General features: G+C 50.9%; 8 protein-coding genes across 8 annotated transcripts; 4 read left to right on the top strand and 4 right to left on the bottom strand.

Annotated features, from left to right (window-relative positions):
• Positions 1-224: 224 nt before the first annotated feature.
• On the bottom strand, positions 225-2,069 carry J4E82_002449 (uncharacterized protein; the record flags this gene model as incomplete). The annotated part of the gene is made up of 3 exons (XM_051728750.1): positions 225-1,545; positions 1,602-2,001; positions 2,063-2,069. The coding sequence occupies 3 exons, from the start codon at positions 2,067-2,069 to the stop codon at positions 225-227; spliced, it is 1,728 nt and encodes a 575-aa protein (XP_051591701.1).
• Positions 2,070-2,708: 639 nt separating this feature from the next.
• On the bottom strand, positions 2,709-5,355 carry J4E82_002448 (uncharacterized protein; the record flags this gene model as incomplete). The annotated part of the gene is made up of 3 exons (XM_051728749.1): positions 2,709-4,097; positions 4,158-4,552; positions 4,617-5,355. 3 exons carry the CDS (start codon positions 5,353-5,355, stop codon positions 2,709-2,711), a joined length of 2,523 nt encoding a protein of 840 aa, XP_051591700.1.
• A 2,035-nt stretch (positions 5,356-7,390) lies between these two features.
• On the top strand, positions 7,391-8,037 carry J4E82_002447 (uncharacterized protein; the record flags this gene model as incomplete). Its single annotated transcript, XM_051728748.1, has 2 exons — positions 7,391-7,395; positions 7,602-8,037. The coding sequence occupies 2 exons, from the start codon at positions 7,391-7,393 to the stop codon at positions 8,035-8,037; spliced, it is 441 nt and encodes a 146-aa protein (XP_051591699.1).
• A 1,453-nt stretch (positions 8,038-9,490) lies between these two features.
• Positions 9,491-10,003, bottom strand: J4E82_002446 (uncharacterized protein; the record flags this gene model as incomplete). The annotated part of the gene is made up of 2 exons (XM_051728747.1): positions 9,491-9,831; positions 9,997-10,003. The coding sequence occupies 2 exons, from the start codon at positions 10,001-10,003 to the stop codon at positions 9,491-9,493; spliced, it is 348 nt and encodes a 115-aa protein (XP_051591698.1).
• A 1,521-nt stretch (positions 10,004-11,524) lies between these two features.
• Positions 11,525-13,746, top strand: J4E82_002445 (uncharacterized protein; the record flags this gene model as incomplete). The annotated part of the gene is made up of 2 exons (XM_051728746.1): positions 11,525-11,589; positions 11,643-13,746. The coding sequence occupies 2 exons, from the start codon at positions 11,525-11,527 to the stop codon at positions 13,744-13,746; spliced, it is 2,169 nt and encodes a 722-aa protein (XP_051591697.1).
• Positions 13,747-15,966: 2,220 nt separating this feature from the next.
• On the top strand, positions 15,967-17,927 carry J4E82_002444 (uncharacterized protein; the record flags this gene model as incomplete). The annotated part of the gene is made up of 3 exons (XM_051728745.1): positions 15,967-16,237; positions 16,291-16,767; positions 16,819-17,927. 3 exons carry the CDS (start codon positions 15,967-15,969, stop codon positions 17,925-17,927), a joined length of 1,857 nt encoding a protein of 618 aa, XP_051591696.1.
• A 2,308-nt stretch (positions 17,928-20,235) lies between these two features.
• J4E82_002443 (uncharacterized protein) lies at positions 20,236-20,664 on the top strand (the record flags this gene model as incomplete). Its single annotated transcript, XM_051728744.1, has 1 exon — positions 20,236-20,664. The coding sequence occupies one exon, from the start codon at positions 20,236-20,238 to the stop codon at positions 20,662-20,664; it is 429 nt and encodes a 142-aa protein (XP_051591695.1).
• Positions 20,665-21,019: 355 nt separating this feature from the next.
• J4E82_002442 (uncharacterized protein) lies at positions 21,020-21,997 on the bottom strand (the record flags this gene model as incomplete). Its single annotated transcript, XM_051728743.1, has 1 exon — positions 21,020-21,997. The coding sequence occupies one exon, from the start codon at positions 21,995-21,997 to the stop codon at positions 21,020-21,022; it is 978 nt and encodes a 325-aa protein (XP_051591694.1).
• Between the last annotated feature and the right edge of the window lie 1,920 nt (positions 21,998-23,917).

The raw sequence follows: 23,917 nt of genomic DNA, 5'->3' as shown, positions 1-23,917 counted from the left end.
CGTTCTATCTCGTGGTGCCCGCTTGTGACAACTGGCCGTAACGGCGCATGAGTAAACTTCTATAGTGGGCACAGAGCGGACTCTCATAGTGAATTGCTCTGCCCTGTACGTATGGTGGATATTCGAATATGCAAAGTGCATGCCTTCCTGCTACGAACTGACCAACTCCATCATGGCAGAGGTAACGAAAGAACGATCATTTTTTCCCTGGTCAATCCACAGGCTCATGTTAGACCAAGTACATGTCTGCCCTTCTCATTACCTCTCCCACAATCCAGATCTCTCTTTACTTCGCCCTCCGCCCCATGTGCGAGCAAAAGCTCGATCAACATGCTTCTCTCCTTGCCCTCTAACCTTGCCGCTTTGAGAGCGGATTGCAAAGGTGTTCGTCCGTTCTTCGCTTCAGAATTCACGTCGACGCCGGCTTCGATGAAGTATTTTGCAATCGCAGACGCACCGGGCGTCCTGCAAGCAAGATGGAGAGGTGTCTCTCCGCTATAGTCGGGGTTGTCGATGGAGTGACCCAGAGCAGCAAGGTAGCGGACAGTGTCGAGCTGTCGTCCTAGGGTTGCAGCGTGCATGGCGGAGTAATATGATGATAGTGGAGGATTATTGCGGGTGATGTCTGCGCCGAAATCCATAAGGAGAGTGAGGACATCAGGCGACATCTCGTATGCTGCGCGGATGAAAAAGTATCCAAACTCTGGATGTGTAGCCATTGGGTTCGCGCCTTCCCAGATAACCCTTTCTACCTCAGAAGCCGTCGCTTCTGATGGTATGTTTGCTAGAATACGATCTACAGCAGCCCTCTGATTTGGTTCCAACTCTTTCCTCTTACCTTTCGTCACAGCGATCCTGTCTGAAGTGATCTGCTTCTGAAAGATAGAGACGTCTGAGCTAGACATCGTTGATGTATACTTCGACACTTGTTTCGACGCGTGTCTAGACGCAAGTTGTAACCGAGTGCTTGCCTTTCCCGAGAGGTCAGTACACCAGCTGTAGGACTTTTTGAGTCGTGATTCCGGTGGTACCAGGGTAGGGCTGGATGCGGCACCATCGTCAGTGTAGAACGTACCGCGCGATGGCGTCATGTCGTTCCGCGATGGCGGTATCAGAAGTCGTCTTGGAATGGTAGTCTGTTCGATTGCGGAATATGAGAGAGGCTGCGCGTCTTCAAAGGACGGAACATTAGCGAGCCATGTGCCGATGCCATCGTTTGCGCTGGCTCGGGTTGAGGTTTGTTCATTGGGGCTTTTCCTCCCGCTTCTGGGCGTTTCGCCAAGGGCGGGCTCCAGGGAGTCTGGTCGTGGAAGGGTTGTCCTCTTTGCTAGTTGTGATGATGATGGCGCGCCTTCGCGAGATATGGCTGTAATACATGAGCGAAGTAGACGAACAGCCTGTAGTAGCGAAGATAGTCTATCTCGCGCTGTTTGGTTTACGTAGATCTCGTCTGTGTCCGTCCTTTTTAGTAGCTCATCGCTCTGCGTAATGAGATCGCTGACATAGTTTTGCAGTAAGGAATCCAGGGTATCTTGTTGGCAAAATCTAAGAAAAGTAAGTCCCGTGCTGTGCCCAAGTAACATACATCATGTACAACTTACAATGCGACGTAGTCCAAACTCAACTCAAGTACGACCTTCGATGCATCAAGATCATGCCGCAGGTTTACCAAAGGTCCGTCCTTGAGCGCACGCCAATCATCCTTTGGTTTGCTGCTACAAGAAAGCTTGAGAAAGGCTTTATGTAATCGCTCACTGGTGTCATCGCATGAATCTAGCACTCGTGATACAGCATCAACGAGGGACGCCGGTAATTCGGACCACTTGGCCGAAAAGTCGTCTTGCGCAATACCGAGCCCGGTTTTGATCACCAGCAGATCACTATTAATGGTGTTCAAGTCGTGACGCGCATCGCGGAATTTGCGTGCAAAGCTGCTGATGTCCGGAATAACCTTTTGGGCGTTAGCGTCTGGAGCTGCAAAGTCGAACATCTGGAGCGGCTCTGCTCACCTGCGCGATCGAAGTCCCTAGCGCAGCGCATCGTGCGGCGACTGTACTAGGACGCGACATTAGTTTGGGCGCGCGATAACAAAGTTGATGCTAATATGCACTTTGAAGAAGACGTGGATGGCGTTGCCGGGCTGTCGTCGCTGGCGTGTTTGTTTTGGAGATGGCGGTGCCTGTCGGCGATTTTTGAAAGGTGTGCTGGGTTGGTCGAGGCTGACAAGCTTGTCACATCGTGAAGTACTGGCGTACGGCACGGATCTCAAGCTCTTGCGTGCCCACCGGATACTTGGTGGTCCACGACGTTGGACGAGAAAGGGGTGAAGACACAAATCACGATCAATTCACGAAGGAAGTACGCAGCACATCGTTCGAGAAAGAGCTGGGTGTCGCTGGGCTTTGCATCCCCAGATCAGTGGCTAATGCAAGAGACGAATCTCAAATTGCGGGAACGTAGTATAAGATTTCCCGTCTGAAAGCCACCAACGGTTGAACTGTGGTGTGTTGCCATGGCTGGCAGAAAAGGAGACAATTGACTAATGTGGATTAGGCACTGCGGGAGACCTGCAGGGGATCCCGGCTGTGGATTGCCGTGGAAATGAAGCCGACTGGGCAGTGGAACGTTAGATTGTCGCGCCTCCGAATGCGAGAACATCAATTTCGCATCGCTTTGCTTTTTTGTACATACTTTCTACGCACAATGATTCAATCGACGATGCCAGGTGGCAAGAAAGAGAGGTAATCGATCGGTGCGGGCTCGATGCCATCCGCTTGGCCTGTGAGCCGCACTTGGTCCCCTTGCCGAACCTCGACATCTCTGAACGTTATGCGTGTCGCTGAGTGCCCGTCTAGGTAAATAGATGGCGCGTGCCCCAGTTTATCTTCGAGATCCCCTGTCCACACTCCCACAGTACGATCGCCAAGTTTCAGTTCGTATTTTGCTTTACCCCCAATCAAATCATAATAGTTGACAGCGATGTCGTATGTTCCCGATGCGAACGTGACGTTGGCTGTCGCGATGCCCGTCGTCGAGTTTGACGTGGTGACGATAGCCGTGTAACCGGAAGCCGTCTCAAAGGGGCTTACGGCATATGTCTTGAAACCGTCGAGCATCATATCTTCCGCCTCAATCCGGTATGGATGGTTGCCAACACGCTTGGTCTCATCCGGTATTTGCGAAAGATTGTGGTAGAACTCATTGATCGCATCGCGCCACACAATGGAATGACCAGCCTGGAAGATCTGCCTGAACAACACATGTTCGTATCGCTCATCGTCGATTTTACCCTTCAAGGATTCCCACTGTCCGACAAATTCTTGTGCGGTAGCAGCACCTTCATAATGCGCATCGTAGAAATGTTGAATGACAGTCTTGTTAGACTTCAATCGCTGTGTATATGGTACGTGGTGGAACCAGAGCAGCAAGTTATCTGGCGTCGACTCTATATTCTCATAGATCTGGGCGACCTCCGGCGGGTATTGTCCAGCGTTACCAGTGCCATTCTTTACAGTTCTGTCCATGCCGATACTGAATGCATCGGCGCGCGTCCATTGGCCCCATCCGTTGCCATCCTGCGAGGCAGGATTGGGACCGAAGTGTGTGTACAGGATGTCTGTCAGTGTCTGGATTCCGAGGTTGCCGCTGTAATTTTCGTATGCGGGCCACGACCTCATGGACATGTCTGTAAGAGTGTCAAGAACATCCTCATCGAAACCAAACGTCAGTCGGATCCAGTCTTGGAGGATCATCTCTGAGTCCACCGAGGCGTCCCAGGCTAGTCGTCCATAAGCATACAAGTTAGACATTGCTAGATGTGAGCCCAGCCACGTCGCGTTTGATCCCACTCCTGTCACACCTGCGTAGCCTCCCAAAGGCCGCTTGAAACGCTCGCCGGTGATGATGTCTTTGACCTTGGATGACTGGTTCTCAGACCTCATGTCAAACTCTAGTATCTCTTTCCATTGTGGTGCTAGGTAAACCAGATGACAGTTTTGACCAAGGTATTCGGGTGTGATCTGGAGTTCGATGGCAGTGCTCGTTTGGCGCAGGGATCCGAATAATGGCGATGCTGGTTCGCGGACCTGGAAATCAATCTACAAAGGTAGGCGTGCGTTAGTCTACGTCTTTCGTGAAGAGCGTACATATAAACATACGGGCCCGAATTTAATCTGAACAACGACGTTGTCATCAAACTTTCCGTCAAGATGTTGAAAGAATTCCAGCTGCGCATTCGCCCTGTCATTGTACCAGTTCGTTTCGTTGATGTGGTTGTCGTATACGAAAGCACGGAACATAACCACGCCACCATGCGGCTTCGCTGCTCTTGCGAACATGTTGGCGCCATCCGCGAGTGTTCGATTGTACGTCAACGGTCCCGGTTGACCCTCACTGTTGGCTTTGACGAGGTAACCTGCCATGTCCGGAACTTTGGAATAGATCTGGTTAGTGATGTTCGCCCACCATGCGTCCACTCGGGGGTCTAGCGGATCGAATGACCCTAGTGTAGCGTTTGGAGAGGCGAAGTTGAGCGATATGCCAAGTTGTACTCCTACAGGTGTGGAAGTATCAAGTTAGTTGATGTCTCCCATGCATTTCGTGTGGTCACAACTTACCATATGGTCTCATCGCATCAGCAAGCCTACCAAGACCCTCTACGTTGCGGTCATTGAGCAACGTGGCGTTCGCGTTGACGTTATTGATGATTGCGCCATTGACGCGGATTGATGCAAGTAGGCGGGCATATTCAGCGACTCGCGTAGTGTTGTCTACCACGAAACCGTCTCGGAAGAACAGTGAGGGGCCAGCGTAACCGCGCTCGATGCTGCCATCCATGTTGTCCCATTCATTCGTCCATCGAATGGGTACCTGTGGGTTGAATACTGTGGAGCCGGACGTGACATTGTTTTGCGCGAGCTGAGAAAGATATTCGAATGCGCCGTAGAGAGCGCCACGTTCATTCTGTCCTACAATGATGACTTTGCCTGGGGTAGTCGTGCTGAGGAAAAAGCCATCGGCGTCCAGATTCTCGCATTCATCAATGTTACCGAATGCCGCCGTGTACGCGTCTTTAGTTCCGACAATGATGGCAGAGTGACTCTGGTCTGCGACCGCACTCACATTGAGTTTCTTTCCAGTAATGCCATCAACACCTTTTTGAAGCTCTTGACCAGCAGTGAATACGGGGCTCACTCTCGTGCTGTTCAGTGCGATGATCGTGGAGGGTACTGACTGCGCTGCTGGCCCGTCTGGTATTGGCGCGTAGCGAAGCCAGCCTTTTGAGCCGTCTTCAGCGACAGCAACGTCAACAGCGCAGAGTAGTGTTGTAAGTGTTAGCCGCATGATAGACCTCATGGGTGGTAGTCAGTCATCCAACTAGGCGGCGCCCTTCTCAAGGTACTTTATAGATCGCCATAGTTTCTTCATGATGAATGATCAAGACGTCACTAGTATGCTTACGGCAGCAATTGTCGTGATATCTCCCACCGAGAACGCGCGACGAGGTTGGAGGGTTGTACCGTACTTCAGCCTAAAAGCTGGGCGCAGACACGAGACCAGTCAAGCGTGCGGAGGGCGGCTCAAGCTTTGCTGGCTGAATGTGGGGAGGAATGGCGGGGTTTGGAAGATGATCGGCGTCAATTGGTTCAGTAAATCCGCCGAACCGAAAAACAACCGATAGTAGCGCATCTTGATCATCACGGACGCGTGGACGAGAGCGGTGCATACTCGATTTTCGTGCGAGAGGGTATGTGACGATGTTGACGTTGGTGACGACGATGGCTTAGGCTTCCTAGCGAAACACAACTGAAGCCATTATGATCACACCGTACCCCAAACCCCAAGCCTCAGGCCGCAGCAGTTCCGAAGGCGGCATCCGTTTTCTCGGTGACGATGAGTGAGGTGATGATAACAGGTTTTTAGCAGGAACGAACATGGCTCAGGGACGTCCAAGAACAACTCCGATGCCATTAAATATTCCCTTCGTATCCGACCATTTGCGAAAAAGGAACTTAAAGGGTGCTTAGATGCTGCAAACTGGCAATCACATCACTTACACGGCCTTGATTATCACAAACACGCCAGTACCGCAGTCAGCCATAGGCCATGAAGCGTAGCAGGCGCCAGACAACTATCCAGGTTGTGACGATGTCGCTTTACAGACTCACCAGCAGCTTCAATGAAGATTAAACCAATTTCACTTCCATTAGACAAACTCTATATTGTACTTTGGCTGCTCAGCACTCGTAGCATCATTCTATCTTACCTAGGTATCCAAACGCAGGGTCTGCATGGTAACATTCCTCACCGATATTCTATCCCGTCTTCTATCACCATATATGGCTATGATTTGGCAGCCTCCTTCACTATACCTACGGTCTTCAGCCCTTCAGAGTATATAACCAGCTTGTTCAAATAACACGTAACCGACAGGCACTCTTTGCTTCATAATTCTGCTCATATGTCCACCTCACTCAATCACCTTTTTACATATCAAATCACCTACAATCTATAGTGGCACATATCCTACCACAGTCACAATATTCTCTTACCTTCAGCAGCCTCACTGTCTTTAGTGAATGCGACCGAAGGAACACCTCTTACATTGGTCTTGCATCTACGATACTTTCAGTACGTGTAACAAAACATATTGGAAACCAGAACAATACTAACGTAATCTAGTCTCCTAGGAACTCGAATATTTCCCAAATTGCTGGATATCAAGGCGTCTACTCCGCCATCATGGACAGTACCAGCGCCAAAAGCCCCATCACCATCGACAATGAGAGAGAATCCAGCTGGTATAAGCAAGCGATCACCAGGAAGGCACTCTCAAGTATACCTGATCAATTTGAGAAGATACCAAAATCTGAGACACTCGAGTTCAGCCACTGCGAAATTCTTGGCCCAACGGTCCTCGCCAACTTGCCACAAGAGGCTTCACCAATGGTACTTGCCATCGGCATCTTTGACGGCAACCTTCCATACATGAGGCAGACTGTGTACGCCTTTGTACATGGATCGAAGCATAATCTAGTTGGATTTTTCCTCATCATGCAGGACTTGAGCGTGTATCGGATACCACACGTCAGCTTTCAGAACATCGATTTCGTGGAACCCTTTTGTGATCTTGGAGACCAAACCGTTGGCCAACAAACAGTTTGCAACAGACTACGGGCCATAATTCTTTATTATCTCTTAGAAGCTGGGCATCTAAGGGGGTTTGGCCACTACAGAGATTTCTGGCAGGATTTTACAAAGTCGTGCGCGTGGATTGCGAATAAGGGAAGTCCACCAAAGCTGCAGATGGACGTACAGAGAAGAGACAGTCGACCGGCTTTAGACGCAGCGCTGATTCTAGTCCCAAATGCGGTTGTTTCGACATCTGAAGATGTTGTATTTAAAAAGCGCAAAGGTGACGAAAGATCTGACTTGGCACCACGTAAGTTACGGGATCTTCCTTATCTCTAGGAACTAGAACTAATTTATCTTAGCCAACATCAAGCGCCGCGACTACGGTCACACAGTACGTACTGGCCATGGCTTGCTTCAATTCTAAGCTGACCTTATCTCTAGGTACAACGACCCATCATCATCTCTAGGTCGTCTAGCCCAGAGAATCCGGTCATGGCAAAACGTATGGAGGCCCAGCCTAAAACCAGTAAGGCAGAAAACGATTTGCTAAAAGCAGCGATTGCTACTCAGAACAGACCGCTGGAAGTTAACCAGGCAAGAGTTCAAACAAATCATCAGCTTCAAGAACAAATCACCAGCTTCAAAGCCGAAGTGAGTCGAATCAAGGACGAATACTCGTATGGCCAAAACGCATATCGCGGCATTCAAGCTCGATACGATGAACTAAAGACGCAGCACGCCAACGCGCTCGACGACGGAGAGAGTCTCCGCGAGCAACTCCGACAAAGCCAGTTGCGTTGTGAACAAGCTGAAAAGAGAACGAACGTACTAGAGGCGGAGGTAGAACGACTTAAGCGAAAGATGAGGGAAGCAAGAAAAGCGTTAGACGATCCGAGTCCTTAACGAGAGAGGAGAGAAGGGTTGCTCTAAACTATGGAGACTATAGCATCCAACTCGTTGGTTTGGAAAGGTAAAAGCATGCCGGCGTCATCCATAAGGGTTTCGAATGCTAGAATAGCAAATTTGGTTTGCATCTGGAAGTATTCTTTGCGAGCCAGATTTGGACTGTACGGACGATATCCTCCGACCCTGCTTTTGTGTACAGAAGTGGTCAGTAACGTCTCCCTGGAGCTAGCTTTGGGTAAGAAAAGTCATTTCGGAGTACATACATTGGATCTCCACTTTCAAGGCAATCACGATTCTAGGAGTCGAGCAACTACCGTCATTGACCTCGTCGGCTTTGTCATGCTCACTGTGTACCCTAAAAACTGACCTCCATAAAACAAGTACTCCGATACAGCAAGCGGGAACAGCAAACACACTGCATCTATAGTAATATCTCCCTTGACTCAGTCTCATCACAATCCACGCTATGGCTGAAACACCCCCTATCTCGAGCATTCACACCAACACCCGCACTGTCCAAGATATCGTCTCCCTCCACAACAGAATACTGGAATGGCAAAGAACCTTGGACGAAGAACCTTGGGAGGAAGAAGAGGAGAGAGATATCGAAAAAGTAAGAGCAACGCTTGAAAAGTCCGTGCTCGTTCCAGCTGTACACGCATTCACTGGTTCAATCAAGGACGCGAGTAAGGAGTTGAGTGATTGGACATGTGTGATGGATGTCATGGTCACGTTAAAGAAGGAAGATCTTTTAACACCAAACGTAGAGGATGCTATGGATGAGCTGAAAGTGGCTGTCAAAAGTTTTACTGTGATCATGCTGGCCCTTCGAGAGAAGTTTTATCTATGAGGGAATTAATTGGGTCTCTCCAACTTGTCAAACGAACAAATGAAATGTTCCCGTTCTTATGTAACCCTAGCGCATCTTCTTGAGCTAAATCGCTGGCATTTCCCATGGCTTGTGCGGCGTCAAGAGAAGTTTTGTGGCGAGATAGCTCAGTGGCGCAAGCCTTCACCGATTCATCATCCGTCATTACCATAACAGATATATGATGATGCGGGTAGGTGATGAATAACTACGGGAATACCTTCTGGAGCATCTATACAGTACAACAAGCGTTTGTACTACCAAAAGTAAGCCAATCAGTTGTCGCCAAGCAGATATTGCAGGAATGTAAGCTAGAATGTTTACATTATGCCCGACGGCTTGTTAGCGTATGGTGAGTGTCTGGAGTCGCACACTTCCTTGAGCGAGCGGTTCAATAATGGTCAATATAGCTTGTGATTAACCTCTTAAGATGCATGTCATTCTTGACTCGTTTCTTCTTCCGCCACATACCTCGCGCACAGAAGAAAAGACTTCGACATTCCCACGTACCGATATGCCAACCTTCGTCCGATGTCGGTTCCATAAGGTCTTGGAAAATGTACTTACCCTCCTCTTTACAATTCACATCTCCCACATCAGATATCGCAACTCAGCCATCGCGTCTTCCACTTCTTTTAGTCCGTTTTGTATCTGCTCATTTGCCCTCTCGGCCGATAAGCCCAACGCTGTGTTGGGTTTCTCAATCTGCTTCTCCATAATCTCAGTACTGAAGTCGACCAGCTCTCGTAGCTTTGCTTTGGCTGTATCCAGTACGGCCATCTTTTGTTCATATGCAACCTTCCTTGCATGCTCTGTTGGCAACATTGCCACTATATCTTGTTCAATTGCGAGATGGCGTTGAAAACTGTTTATCATAGTGTCGTAGTAGCGCATGGTAGGGGTAAAACTTTGGAGGACGGAAGCTGTGGGCAGTGGCTGTGAATACTTGATGTCCGGCATTCTGGAGAGCTTTTAGAAATCGCGAATGCAACACTAAAGGAAGTTGATTCTCAGTGTAATCTAGTGGTTGACTGTAGTCAGTGGTTGCTGTTTTCTGGAGGATGACGATTGTTAGCAGATTGATATACAAGCCATAACAGCAGCCATCCGAAGCTCGTCTATTCTGTAGTTCTGGGGATTCAGGAAGTTCATGCTGGTACTCGCTGGAGCCATCCGGAGGAATCACAAGAGTCGCAAACCATCTCATCCTTGGAAGCTGCTATCGTTGGACGAACCTCCAGTGGGCTACCATCGCGGCATGCTGGATGCTATTTCCTGTGATTTGGAAATGTTTGCGCTACCCAGCAATGCTCAAAGGTAGATGTGAGATGTCGAAGACGCTATTACGTGCGCCCAACTTCCAGGGTTGTTCATGTCAGCTCGCGCAAGCGCCCCAGGCACGTGGTGACGCGGGGCAAGCGCGAGCTAAGAATGTGAACAAGCTTCCAAACCTCCTTGGTCTGCACATAGCATGATGGACGATAGTTACCACTCGACCTTGAACGAAGCGTGGCAATCACAACGTTGTGGATTGCTTCCGAGACTGTGGATGCGCTAACATCGTTTTCCGGATTGTCGTGGTTCGACCCTCTTTGGTACGCGCGTAGATATCGGTCCATGTCCTTGGAAAGCAAAGAGATGGAACCGGGGAAAATCTGCAAAGACGATCGGAATTCCTGCTTGTGAGGAGCGGACACCAAGGTACTATCAAGCACAGATACCAGCATGTTGGCTGCACGGTGCGATACGAGGCGGCCCTCCAGCTCATTCGTTGGATGCTATCAACCCATCACGACATGCGCCATCAGCCAACGCGAAGAAGCAGCTGCATCGATGCAGTATGCATATCTAAGCCAGGCAAGGCAGGTGCAGATCGCCAATTTGCTCACGGAAGATAGAAGAACATCAGGCGCGCCGGCAGGCCCGAAGCAGACCGAGGCAGTCCGTGCAAGTCCAGCACGTCCAGCCTCTCTCTTTTGTGAGGCAGCATACAAGCGGCACAGCAAGGCCGCAACTGGCTATCGATGAGTAAGAATAGAGAGGACAATCGTGTTGGACTTTTCATCGACCTGCCTGTTTCGGCGCGCCGTTTTATCCGCCACCACCGGTTCAGTGGAGACGGCGCGACTTGGCACGGCCGCCACTAATCTGGGCGAGAGCTTTGCTGGGGCTTTGGTGAGCTTCACGTGAGGGCTGCATGGACACGGCCGCCAAGCTTGAGCCACGACTGCGGGACATGTGGGCCGAGTCGCGATAGGACGAGCAGAAACATGCTTTCTTAGGAACCCACCGACGGCGAGCTTGTTTGTGCGCCCGCAGCTCTAGCCCCGAAGAGGAAGGAGACATGGCGAACAGCGTCCATCTTCCCACATGTTTGGTATAGCAGCTACCGCATTGCAGGGCCAGCATGATGGCATCACCGAGTGCGCAGCCAACTGGGAGCGCTGTCACTGCCAGGTACCAGTCCCGAATGCAACGTGAACCCCGCTGGTAAATATCGTCGGGCCAGGGTCTACTCAGCTGTTCGTCGTACAAATAAGCGGCATGCCCTTCTGGAGCTTTGCTTGACCACCGACCGTGTCCAATTGAGCTTTTACGAAGCTGGTCGCATACAATATGGCTCGTTACCTCAGTGTTGCCGCAGCTTTGGCTGCTACCGGCGCCTGTGCCTTGACACCTGAGTAAGCTCATCATTGCATTGATTCTCCTGCGCATCAACTAACAAGAGAAATAGAGGACTCCTCAGCAACGTCCGCCGTGGCGCCGCCGACCCAAGTCCCGATGGCTCCGTCGCTCTATTCTCGTACTCCCAGTACTCCTTTGAGGAGCATGGCAGCGCAGGCTCGGGCATGAACTTGATCGACCTCAAGACCGGCGAGATCACCAAGTCTGGCTTGAACGCCAGCGAGATCAACGAAGTCGCCTGGATCCCTGGCAGCGAGACTGGTATCATCTACATCAATGGCACCAACGAGGAGGTCCCAGGTGGTGTCACTCTGTGGATTGGTGATATCAAGAGCCCCAACATGAGCACTATGGTCGCTTCTCTGGATGCGCCATACAACGGTCTCAAGGTTGCAAAGACCTCGACCGGAGACATGCATTTCTTGGTCAACTGCATGGCTTACCCCAACGGCACAGCTGTCAACCCAGAGACTGAAGTCACCCCAGTGACTACTGCTCGCTACTACTCGGACATCTACGTCCGTCATTGGGACACTTGGCTAACCAAGAACCGCTACAACCTCTTTGCCGGAACCCTTTCCGCAAACGCCAGCTACGCCCTGTCCGGTGCTGGAATGAGGAATGTGCAAAAGGGCATCAACTTCACCACCACTCAGCCCGAGACTCCCATCCAGCCGTTTGGTGACTCCAGCGACTACGACATCAGCCCTGATGGTTCCATGTACGCTTTCGTGAGCAAGGCTCCTCAGCTCAACAAGGCCAACTACACTGCCTCATACACCTATGTTGGTGCTTTTGCGTCTTCTGACGCTCCCGTCGCTTTCAACGGTCCCGACTCCGAGGCCGCTAAGGCTGGCCACCAGGGTGCTTCTGGTCTTCCTTCCTTCTCCACCGACAGCAGCAAGCTCGCCTACGTGCAGCAGGACGAGGACTACTACGAGTCCGACAGGTGGATTCTGTACACCGTCGACGTTGCTGTCGAAGGTACTGGTGTCGCTGTCAGCAACTGGAAGTCTTTGAGTGCTGGTTTCGACCGCTGGGTTCAGGGACCCATTACCTGGGCTCACGACGACTCGTCCATCTACGCCACAGCCGATGACTACGCTCGCGTCAAGATCTTCAACTTCCCCATTACCGCTGACGAGAGCTTCGTTCCTGAGCCCATGACCTCCAACACCTCTGTCTCGACTTTCGCGCTCCTTCCCGACGGTTCGCTGTTTGTCGCCGCCACCGCCATCTGGACTCCCAACGAGTGGTACATCCTCGCTGACGGAAAGAAGACCACTCTCCTCGACGCGTCTCAGGTTGACCCCAACCTTGCTGGTCTCGGATCGCACACCGTTTCCGAGATCTTTTTCAACGGCTCCAACCCCGAGCTCAAGCAACAGCTCCACGCCTACGTCGTCAAGCCCACCTTCTACCAGGAGAACGTAACGTACCCGCTCGCCTTCTACATTCACGGTGGTCCCCAAGGTAACTGGGGCAACAGCTGGTCCAACCGCTGGAACCCTCAGGTCTGGGCTGACCAGGGCTACATCATCGTCGCCCCCAACCCAACTGGATCTACCGGTTTCGGACAGTTCCTTACCGACTCTATCCAGGGCCAATGGGGTAACTGGCCATACCACGATTTGGTTAACGCTTGGAATTATGTCAACACCAGCATGCCATGGATCGACACCAAGAACGGTATCGCGGCCGGTGCTTCTTACGGTGGTTACATGACCAACTGGATCCAGGCTAACGACCTCGGCAACGAGTTCAAGTGCCTTGTCACCCACGACGGTATTTCCAACACTGAGGGAGCATGGGCTTCTGAGGAACTCTGGTTCATCCGCCACGACTACAACGGCAGCATCTGGGACTCTGGCGCGTACCGCGAGTGGAACCCCCAGAACCACATTGCCAACTGGTCCACTCCACAGTTTGTCATCCACAACACTCTTGACTACCGCCTGCCTGAGAGCGACGGTCTGAGCTTGTTCAACATCCTCCAAGCCCGCGGTATCCCATCTAGGTTCCTCAACTTCCCTGACGAGAACCACTGGGTGCTCAAGCAGGAGAACAGCTTGTTCTGGCACACTGAGATCTTCAACTGGATCAACCACTGGTCCAAGGGTGAGCCTTTGGACGACCTGCCAATCGGTAACTAAGATGGTTATCTTTGTGCGACTGGTGGAACAAGGGAAAGTTGCGAAGGCGGCTTTGCTCTTGTAGCATTAATGAATACCCATTGATGAACGATTAATGATAATATATTATTAACAAATTCTACTTTCCCAAACACTACAGTGAATTTGCGCCTGTGTCTTGAGTTGTGGATTCACGAGTTCCTCTACCTGGTGGGTCCATCTTCCAGCATCGTGATTGAAGTCGTATACTAGTTTCGAGCCAAAGTGGTACCTTGCAAGCTACAGGCCTCCCAGCATGCATACTACCGATGTATGGGAAAGATCAAAGTCCATCTGCACCTACCTAGCCCACCGGATAAGGTTGTCAACCTTGATAGCTGTGCGGAGTAGTGGTATGCGCTCCTGATATCCGAGTAATTTTAGTAGCTCATGGTTATCGATATACTTGGCTAACGATCATACTATCCGAACTGACATGGTCGCGCAACATGTGTGAGCGTTGGTGCTACATACGCAAGAGCATGGACTCTAGGCATCAAGCGTCGCTCCCACTACCCGGTGGCTGGTATCCAGCGGCTCTACTACCCAGGAATAACCGCGTCTGTCCAGGTACGTACCTATTCCCGGGCGGGGCATGCGCAGGCTGCTGGCCCTATCTTGGCATTCTGATATGCTTTCGGTTCCCGGCAACAACTGCATGCTGCGCCAATGAGTGTGTCTCGACAATATGCTGATACACCAACAAAATGACTCGGTTATCCCACCGCGTGTGCATCGTTCGATTCAACACCTACATCAAGATTCCAGAAGCTTTCCTCGTGAAGTCTACTGCTGTATGAGGGGCGAGGAGAGATAAGCAGCCGCCATTGCCACCCTGCCAAGCCGCATCCTCGACTGTTCTGTAATTATCGAGAGATCCTACTACGCCTCGATGTGTTGGTGTGTGTATGTGCGTGGAAGGATCGCCAGGTGATTCCTTCTGACAAACAGCCCATGCCAAGGGGAACGGAAAACAGCGGGTCATTAACGGTGGAATGTTTACAAGGTTGGGATGAGATGCCAAAATGTGCCATGCTGCTGGGCGAGGTAAAGCTTCCGCTGATAGAAGCGAAGCCTTGCGCCAACCAGCATATGGGTTTCTTCGGTGCTCTTGTCTTCTTTCGTCACGTTTTCATCTAGCCTAGGAGATAAGCGTATGGGTATGGTTATGCCAATGCTGGTGCCATGTCTTCGAGAAAGCGATGGGGCGTCTGCGCTAGGTTAAGGTGGGAAGCATAACGCGATACTTGATTGGTGTGCTCATGTAAAGCTCTACGGAAATATGCTGCCGCGTCGTTGAGCTGCCTGTTCGGGTTTGGTGGAGTTACATCGCATGCAAACGAAGTCTGTTTCATGGTGTGGGGAGCAGCCGAGGCGAGAAAACGCCCAGCGGGACGGAAGGCTGGGCGCCATGGCGGAGCGGCAGCAGTCTTCGGCGGTGATGGAAGTGATGACACATGCCTTTTCTCGACAAAATGGACGGACCGACCTCTTCCTTCGTCGTCGATACCAGTGTCTTCCATGTAAAGACCATGTATGACTTTTTCACGGCCTGTCACTCCGCGTATGTAAGCCTGTGTGCGCATGTGCGCTTCCGCATCGCCCTGCGGCGTGGTGTCATGGCACAGCATGTCGTCCAGATAAGAAAGAGCTAGGGGTATCACCCGTGTGAATGGTTGGAATCGTCAATGCAAAGCGTGATCAGCAACGCTGCCAAGTACCGAAGCACTCAATCGATGTTGTCGCATGCGCCGAAATACCCATTTCCCATGGAGCTTGGCCAGCCGAAGCCCTGCAAAGACGGGTACTAAGCTCTAAACTGTAGTCTTGCTTTCGGCATCGCCCAACCGCCCAGACTTTGCCCAGTCACCGGCTGGTGATAAGACGGGCTTCGCGAAATGGCCTCTCGAATCTGTATGGGTCGACCGCCGGCCTGGGGCAACTAGTTGAATCCCTGGCAAAGTGGTGGAGTGTACCCACACCAGACACCTGCTCGAAAGAGAGACAGTCAAGGAATACCAAGACGGCGCTTGAAAAGAGCACATTTGCCGCTCGTGTGTTACAGGAAGTGCGGGCTACGACTATAATTGCAGTCGACTGCCCGTTTCCCTGCTGTTCAGCAGCAGCTCATTCTTTTTCCCCGCTCAACCTCATCCCTGTCTGCTAGTCATGACGACGAACGCTGCATCCAACGCCGTGGACATGGCCATGTCCAACGAGCCCGCCAAGGCTGCTATGCCTCTGTACGAGGTCGATGAGAAGCGTGCCCTCTCGGATGAACGCACGCCATCGACTCTCAGCCATCAGCCCCATGACCCCGATGTCTTTGATGCAGACTTGGAAGGCGAGGAACCCACGGAGGAAGACTTGAAGACACTCCGTCGTGTATCCGGAAAGATTCCGTGGACTGCCTTCACCATTGCGTTCGTCGAGCTTTGCGAGCGTTTCGGATACTACGGTTGCCAGGTGTTGTGTACGTCATTGCCCATGAACATACTCTAACCAAAGCGCTGACTTCTTTCCAAGACACCAACTTCATTCAACAGGACCTTCCTGTGATCGATGGCGTCGTACAATCCACTGGTCGCGATCCACGTGAAGAGGGTCAACCAGGTGCGCTTGGCATGGGTCAGCGTGCTTCCTTCGGTATCGGACAGTTCAACTCTTTCTGGGCGTACACCACTCCCATTATTGGTGCCATCATCGCCGACGAATACCTCGGTCGTTTCAACACCATCTTCATCGCCATTGCCTTCTCTATCTTGGGCCATATCTTGCTCATCATCTCCGCCATTCCCCCTGTGCTCACTAGCGGCAATGCAATTGGACCTTTCATCCTGGGTGTCATCACCCTTGGTTTCGGAACTGGAGCATTCAAGGCCAACATCTCCCCACTAATTGCTGAACAATACCGCCAGACCAAGCCGCGTGTCATCAAGGATCCCAAGACTGGCGAGCGTGTCATCTCTGACCCCAACATCACACTCTCCCGTATCTTCTTGTGTAAGTCATCACCCGCTGGCACACAAGGACCAGCCCACTAACATACCTCAGACTTCTACATGTTCATCAACATTGGTTCCCTCACTGGACAACTGTCCATGGTGTACGTCGAGAAGTACGTTGGTTTCTGGTGCGCGTGGCTGCTACCCACCATCATGTTCTGCTTCTGCCCCGTGGTTCTTTGGACCTGCAGGAATAAGTACCACCGCACTCCCCCCACTGGTTCCGTCCTCATCCGCGCCATCAAGGTCCTGAAGCTTGCCACCAAGGGCAAGTGGTCTATCAACCCCGTTACCACGCGCAAGAACTTCAAGAGCGAGCGTTTCTGGGAGGACGTCAAGCCCAGCCATCTCGGTGCGAACAAGCCTGGTTGGATGCAGTTCGACGACGCTTGGGTTGACCAGGTTGCTCGTGGTCTGCGTGCGTGCTCTTGCTTTACCTGGATCCCGCTCTACTGGCTGTCATACAACCAGATGAACAACAACCTTACCTCGCAAGCCGCCACAATGACACGTAACGGTGTCCCCAACGATGTCATCACCAACCTTAACCCCATCTCTCTCGTCATCTTCATCCCTATCGTAGACAACTTCCTCTACCCCGCTCTCCGCAAGGCAAACATTCGCTTCACTCCTATCAAGCGTATCGCTTTCGGTTTCATCCTTGCGTCTTTCGCCATGGTCTCCGCTGCCGTTATCCAGCACTACATCTATGCCGAGGGCCCCTGCGGAAAGTACATGAACAGCTGCGACGACCCAGCCCCACTTAACGTCTGGACCCAAGCCGTTCCGTACGTTCTCGTCGGATTCTCCGAGATCTTCACATCTATTACTGGACTCGAGTTTGCCTTTACAAAAGCCCCCAAGAACATGCGTTCGCTGGTCACCTCTTACTGGCATTTCATGTCTGCCTTCTCCAACGCGCTTGGCCAGGCGTTCGTGTCGCTATCCGAAGACCCGTTGTTGGTTTGGAACTACACGACTGTTGCCATCTTGGCATTCATCGGTGGTATCCTCTTCTGGTTCCACCAGCGCAAGACGGATAAGCAGGAGGACATCCTCAACATGCTTCCGGACTCGAACTACATTGGCAAGGACCGAAGACACAGTGTTGAGGAGGGTATTGCTGGACACAACATCGAGGCGCATGTGCGCACTTAGGTTGTGATCGTGCGCAGCATGATGCGATACGTTGATGTTTACGAGGGTGGCTACTGAGGGTGGCTTTACCTGTGGATCTGTTATGATCGATGATACCTATTTGACTTCCAGACTGGAAGCTAATTAATATACGAGTCTTTCACTTACCTCATATGCCTACTTTTCGTCTTATGCTGATCGTGCGCCACATCATGTTTCGCTGCATCGAAGACGACTCTCCTCAATCACGCTAATGTATAGGGGGGCTTGAATATATACGGGCGGAATTTTGAGCCACTGTTGCCTTGCGTGCTCGTTCCGCGTACCGCCGCAGGATCGCACCCTTGCTAGTCATGCGCCAGCGACATCGGAAGCGAGACGTGAGTGAGGTGAACACAAGCCTTAGCCTCAACAACAAGGTCTGACCTATTGCTTGGAACTCTTTTGGCGCCTGCATACACTCTTGGTAGTCAGCAATCTCTCAATGTGGTTTTTGGGTTGATCTGTTAGCCGCGATGACGATACGGGCGAATTACTTTCACCTTCGGAGGATCTACCCAAGGCATCTCAATTTTGACTTGGAAAGAACAACGTAGAGTAAAGACTGCGAAGCAAATCTACACTGGTGGGGTTGGCTTGGATACGAAAGTTGCGGTTCAAGCTTATACGTACGTGCCTTTGACTACGGCAAGCTTGGGTCCTCGTTACAACATGTTTGATTTGGTGTGTTCAACACAGACACACAATCCGGCACTGGCGCGCAACACTCTTCTGTCTATCGCTACTCATGTCTATTGTACTTGCGCACTACTATAAAAAATGCTGCATAAGCTATTGGTCGCTTTATATCTCCATATATCTGGTGCAGCATGTGCCAACTCATTATGTCGAGGTTATGAGACCGTTGAAGGCACCATACGCTGCTCAGTGCGAAGCGAAAATGAGCCCTAGAAGCCACGTTATGAACGTCTTCTTCATATACATGCTAGCCTCTGCGCATGTGTGACTGTTGCGTGGCGAGATTGAGTATTGCCCTATGCTCTATGCTCACCGAGTAGATCTCATCCTCAGGTTCAGTGTAGCCATGTACACATCTTTCCGGTAGATACTCGATATACTCAAACACGGTAACAATACTAGTGGTGACTCACTCCTAGTTCCTGTAAGGTTCGCTCGCGAGAGTTCGATTGAGGGGACAAGGCGCCAACATACAATATTGACGTCGCCATCAGACAGATGATTCCGTGGACATCTATGCCCTACTAAGATAGCCCACAACTTCTTACGCATGAGGATCTTTCAGATTGTATACGCCAAACTATGCGCGAATAACGTTGGCCAGATTTCGGGATCGGCATCGAGAGGGAATGAGCTTGTGGGTAAGATATTGACGGATGCGGTCGGTTCAGGGAAGATCGGTGGGCCGAGGGTAGACGACGGTTGTGGGCTGCGGAGAAGCGTGCGGGCCGTGTGGAGTGTCGATTCTTATGACGTTGACGTTCGAAGCCATGGCCAAGCGTTGCGTCGAGAGTGGGTCGATTGAGGAGAAAAAGAGGCGCGCGGTGCGAAGCGTGGGATGTGAAGTGGTGTGTGCCTTGATACCACCATGGAGACGCGTCTTCGAACGCGCCAAGGCCCGTCCCACTCGTGCCGTCATAGTGGCTTCTCCGTAACGTCGACGTGTGCCCCTACACACATCCCACGACAATACGTTCTTAAAGCTCAAAAGTAATAAAGAAATATCACAAGCACATTCATTGAATCGATCCACCAGAAAGTGCAGTAGCGCCGCGATTGTGTCGAGCCTCATGATCCCCTCTGGTGAGCGCTTATGGCCTGCTCGAGTATATCCAACGCTGTGGTTCCTTATGTTGATGGGCTCCTCGACAGTAGGTCGTATCAATGCTTGGCCTCTTACTTCACTTTTCAAGTCGCATCTTGCTTATAGAGACCTTCCCATTGTAGTGTGTAGCGGAGTAAGTCGTTCAGGAGACGGTAGGTATGAAAGGAGGGTGTCAGTATCCACGAGAGCTACGACAACATGAGCGACGGAAACTGCAAGGTAATCACAGATATCTGTGAAGCCGCTTTCGGGCGAGGCAAAAGATTCATCATACTTCTCACCAAAGTCATTTCGACATCACCTTGGCGACTTAGCCTGATTCACTTCGAAGCTCGCGCAGTTGACTCACAGACCACAGCAAACGCTGAACCGTGAGAGACGCAAGAACGAGAGCAGCAACTCAAATAAATTTCTACAGCTCCTCGCAGATCATCATCGTCACTAAGACCTCGGTACCAACATACAATTCTGTATACCGCTACAGCAATGGACGAAGTATCAAGCGATACCGATATCAGCATAACATCAGTTCGCTCATCCTTCCTCTCACCCTCAAATCTGCCTTCTCCTCCGCCCACCTTTCTCACCGTCTATCAAGTCAGCCTCGTATCAGCCTATAAATCTTGCGGCGACCGCATCAACAGTCTTATGAACACTGTCGTCGACCTCGAGATCAGCGTGCGACGCGAGCGCGATGAACCGAGCCTCCGATACCTTGTGGAAGAGCTGGAAAAGGCGCAAGAGGAATTGGTACTGTACAGAGACGTAAAGCGAAAAAAGGAGAGAGAAATCAAAGAAGAGGAGAAGAAATTGAAGTTGATTGCGGGGACTGGGTCGATCGTAGCGAAGAGGCAGTTGAACAACGTGGGAATGCATATGAGTAAGGAGAGAACAGTGCTCTGTCTGCGTCGATAGTGTAGCTGGCCGAAACATGCTTGCTGTGGATCGCAACACGAAGCGTATTGTGCTTAGTTCAATTGGACCTTGAGCTGCTTTAAGAACCACGAGTTGCGGCAGATATAATAAAAAGACACGAGTGAATTGCAAACACAGCTCGTTATGGACTTCATCAACGCACCATTGTTCATAAGAGGAAGTATATCGTCAACCTCGACGAGCAGAACGGGACGGGCTGAGTAAACGGCCAGGACCAAAAGGTTGAGATTATAGATGTATACAGGGTGATTTTACAGGTATTAGGATACAGAGGTCAACAGTTCGAAGTACAGAATGCTGCCGGAGCAAAAGAAACAGAGCCCAAAGTGGCACGCTATGGCTGATTGGTATTTTCGGTGCGGTCTCCGTTGTGTACTTCTTCAAATTCGAACATCGGATGTACCACTTCTCCCCAGCACCACAAACATGTCTTAGTTCCATCTTGTCGTCCGCATGCGCAACGCTCTTTTTGGTCAACAAAGGATGCGTCAAGATCATGTTCTTCCGTTTCGTAGCAGCGCAGGCACAACCACCGGTCAAGAAAGTGATTGCGTAAAGTGCACTGGCATTGAGAAGCTTGAGGAATCTCTTGACCCTGGGTCGCGATGGATGGCCGGCATTCATCGCAGAACCATCGTTTCCGCTGCTCCGTCGTTTGGTATAAAGCTCGAAGGACCGGCGAAGGATGAGCGACGCTCGAAGACGCTGATGCAGCCAACGTGTGGCTACCGAGATCCATTTCTAGAAGATCTTCGACGCTTTCAGGTAGACCAAAGCTATCTTCCTCAAACGGAACGTCGATGAAGCCTTGATCATGATATGGTGCTTGCAGACTGTTTGAAGGATCCTGCCACTGCGACCCAGCTTCGTCACTATCCATGTGATGTGGGCTGAGGATTGGCACCTCGAGAGGTGACAGCAGAATGAAGCCGCTGAAGTTGGGCAGTTCATCCTCATCGCAAGGTGTTTCGTATATGCTCTGGTAGACGCAGTGAATGCGGCATTCGTCGCAAGTGCTGACTTTACATCTGGCACAGGGCCGGCACTCTGTGGTAGACTCTTTTGCTCCACACTTTATGGTTTCAGTACAATCATAAGCGTAGAAGAAAGTAGACTTCTTGTGACGCTTGTTGCGGACATGTACACCTCGACCGGAGCATTTGAGCTTCCCTAGCAAATTTTCTAGGCTACCAGGTTGTGGTAAGATCGCTTCATGGGTGGATCTTGAGCATAATAACAGCGCCAGTAAGTCGTCTGGATATAGGCTGGATACGATCATTTCCAGTAAGCCATACTGGTGGAAGACCTCCATGATTGGACACCTTTGTCTGGACTCGGCCGGACTATTGTTCCGGGTCTTCTTGTGGGCCTCTATTAGCTTGCACCCTGGCCTCTTACGCTTCAGCGTCTCCATAGTCTTTGAGTTGTGATAGTCTTGTTTCTAGATGTTCTCTACTTCCGTCGTCCTACCGGTTGATACGTGTTGGCCCAATGACCAGGGAGCGGATGAAATCTTGTTACTTCTGAAGAACAATGAGCGGGGACAACAAGGATAGTAGAGTTTATGTTGAAGTCATCGTGGGCCAGCAAATCCGGAGTGAGAGTACCGGCTCATGAGTACGGGCAAGTCCGCACGACGACGGGAAACGCATCTCAAGGCGACGTACTTGTCTCACACGCTACAGCGTGTATATAGCCTTCCGCGCTTCCGATAGCGCTTAGCAGCCTACAATGTCCAGATCTGGGTCCATCTTGGCGTTGTGTAGGTGACGATGTTGTGGAGAAGCTGCACGAACGGGAAGAAGTTGAAAATGGCGCAGTGTTACCAACGCTTAGCAGTAAAGTGGGGCTTGTACTTGTGAAGCAAGGCGCCTCGTTGAGCATGAAAGAAGATGGAAATGTCCTTAGTCTCGTCTATTTTGTGCATCGTGAAATGAAAAGTGCGGTGCCGGAGAATTACGGGACAATGTTCCGATGATGGCCGATTGACGAATGAGCGGCGATGACATAATAGTGCCTCGGTGATTGCTTCTTCCCGTTCCTCTCACCCATTTTCCAATAAGCGATACATCACGACAATCGTGTACTACCTCTTCAGTGCTGCTTGCCCCCATCTCACCGCATGCTGTTCGCAGATATAGCATCTTGCGAGTTAGTCTGCAGTATATGTTTACGCGATGCTACATCTCAACACTTCTTTTTCTGGTTGCATTCACTCAAGACAATGACTTCACGAAAAAAGCCATTAGTCCGCCTAAACCTTTAGTCAATGATTCCCCATCACGGTAGAGGTGCTTGGATGGAGCAGTAGTTGATTGATTCCGTCTCCTCATCTAATTTCACTATTGATTCGAGATTCTCTCGTTGAAAACGTCGCAAGCCTCCTTGCTCTAGTTCTGATGTTCCAATATCACGATGATACCAATCTCGTCTGCTCGCTACCACTTCGAGTCGTCCTCATTTCTTCTCGTCGGGAATGGAGTAGCAGCAACCGATGTCGAGCACGTTGTAGAAAGTGCAGTCGCGCTGAACATAGAAGCCGCCCTTCTTGTAGCAAGTCGCTTTGGTCGTGCAGATACCAGATGGATCTGATCTTCCACAAGGCGCTGGGTACGGATCTTTTGGCGCACCAAGGGCGAGAGACGTGATCGCAGCCATGATTATGAGAAGCTTCATTCTGAAATGCGATAACCGTTGGTGCACTGTTTTTCGTGGAGATGTTGGTGGTGATGCCTCGCAAAGATGTGTAGAGGTAAGTATGTCGACAACTTGGTATGTGACGGCTCTTGTTGTTACGAAACCCGACGGTTTATATATACAACAAAACCGTATTTGCGACGCCGCTGACATAGCTGTAGAACACAATAGTGCTTCACTTCATCTGCAGTAAAGACCAAAATTAGCTGAGCCTACACGACCAAATACAAGATCCCAAGATCTGACCAATCCAGGCAGTTCCATGACCACTAGTCGTCACATTTTGTTTTGCGTATCTCTAGCAGACATATCATCAGGTTATGCTCTGGGCCAATGTGAGCTTCCACCTGTGAACCTCGCGATAGCGCTCATATGCGTAAATTGCATCGCAGCTCTTAGCGAGAAGATCAATATATCTTCCCCGGATTCTCGTATTCCCCAGGACGTATGATAAGGCCCCACATGCGAGCTAGACATTCTGCCATATGAAGGAGTTCGTACTGTCGTTTATGACCAGGATACTAGATACCTATGA

Source organism: Alternaria postmessia, assembly GCF_024291825.1.
Source record: "Alternaria postmessia strain BMP 2775 chromosome Unknown scaffold_9, whole genome shotgun sequence".
NCBI lineage: Eukaryota > Fungi > Ascomycota > Dothideomycetes > Pleosporales > Pleosporaceae > Alternaria > Alternaria postmessia.
Note: the sequence above shows the minus strand (reverse complement) of the source record. Positions and strands in the feature narration are given on the sequence as shown.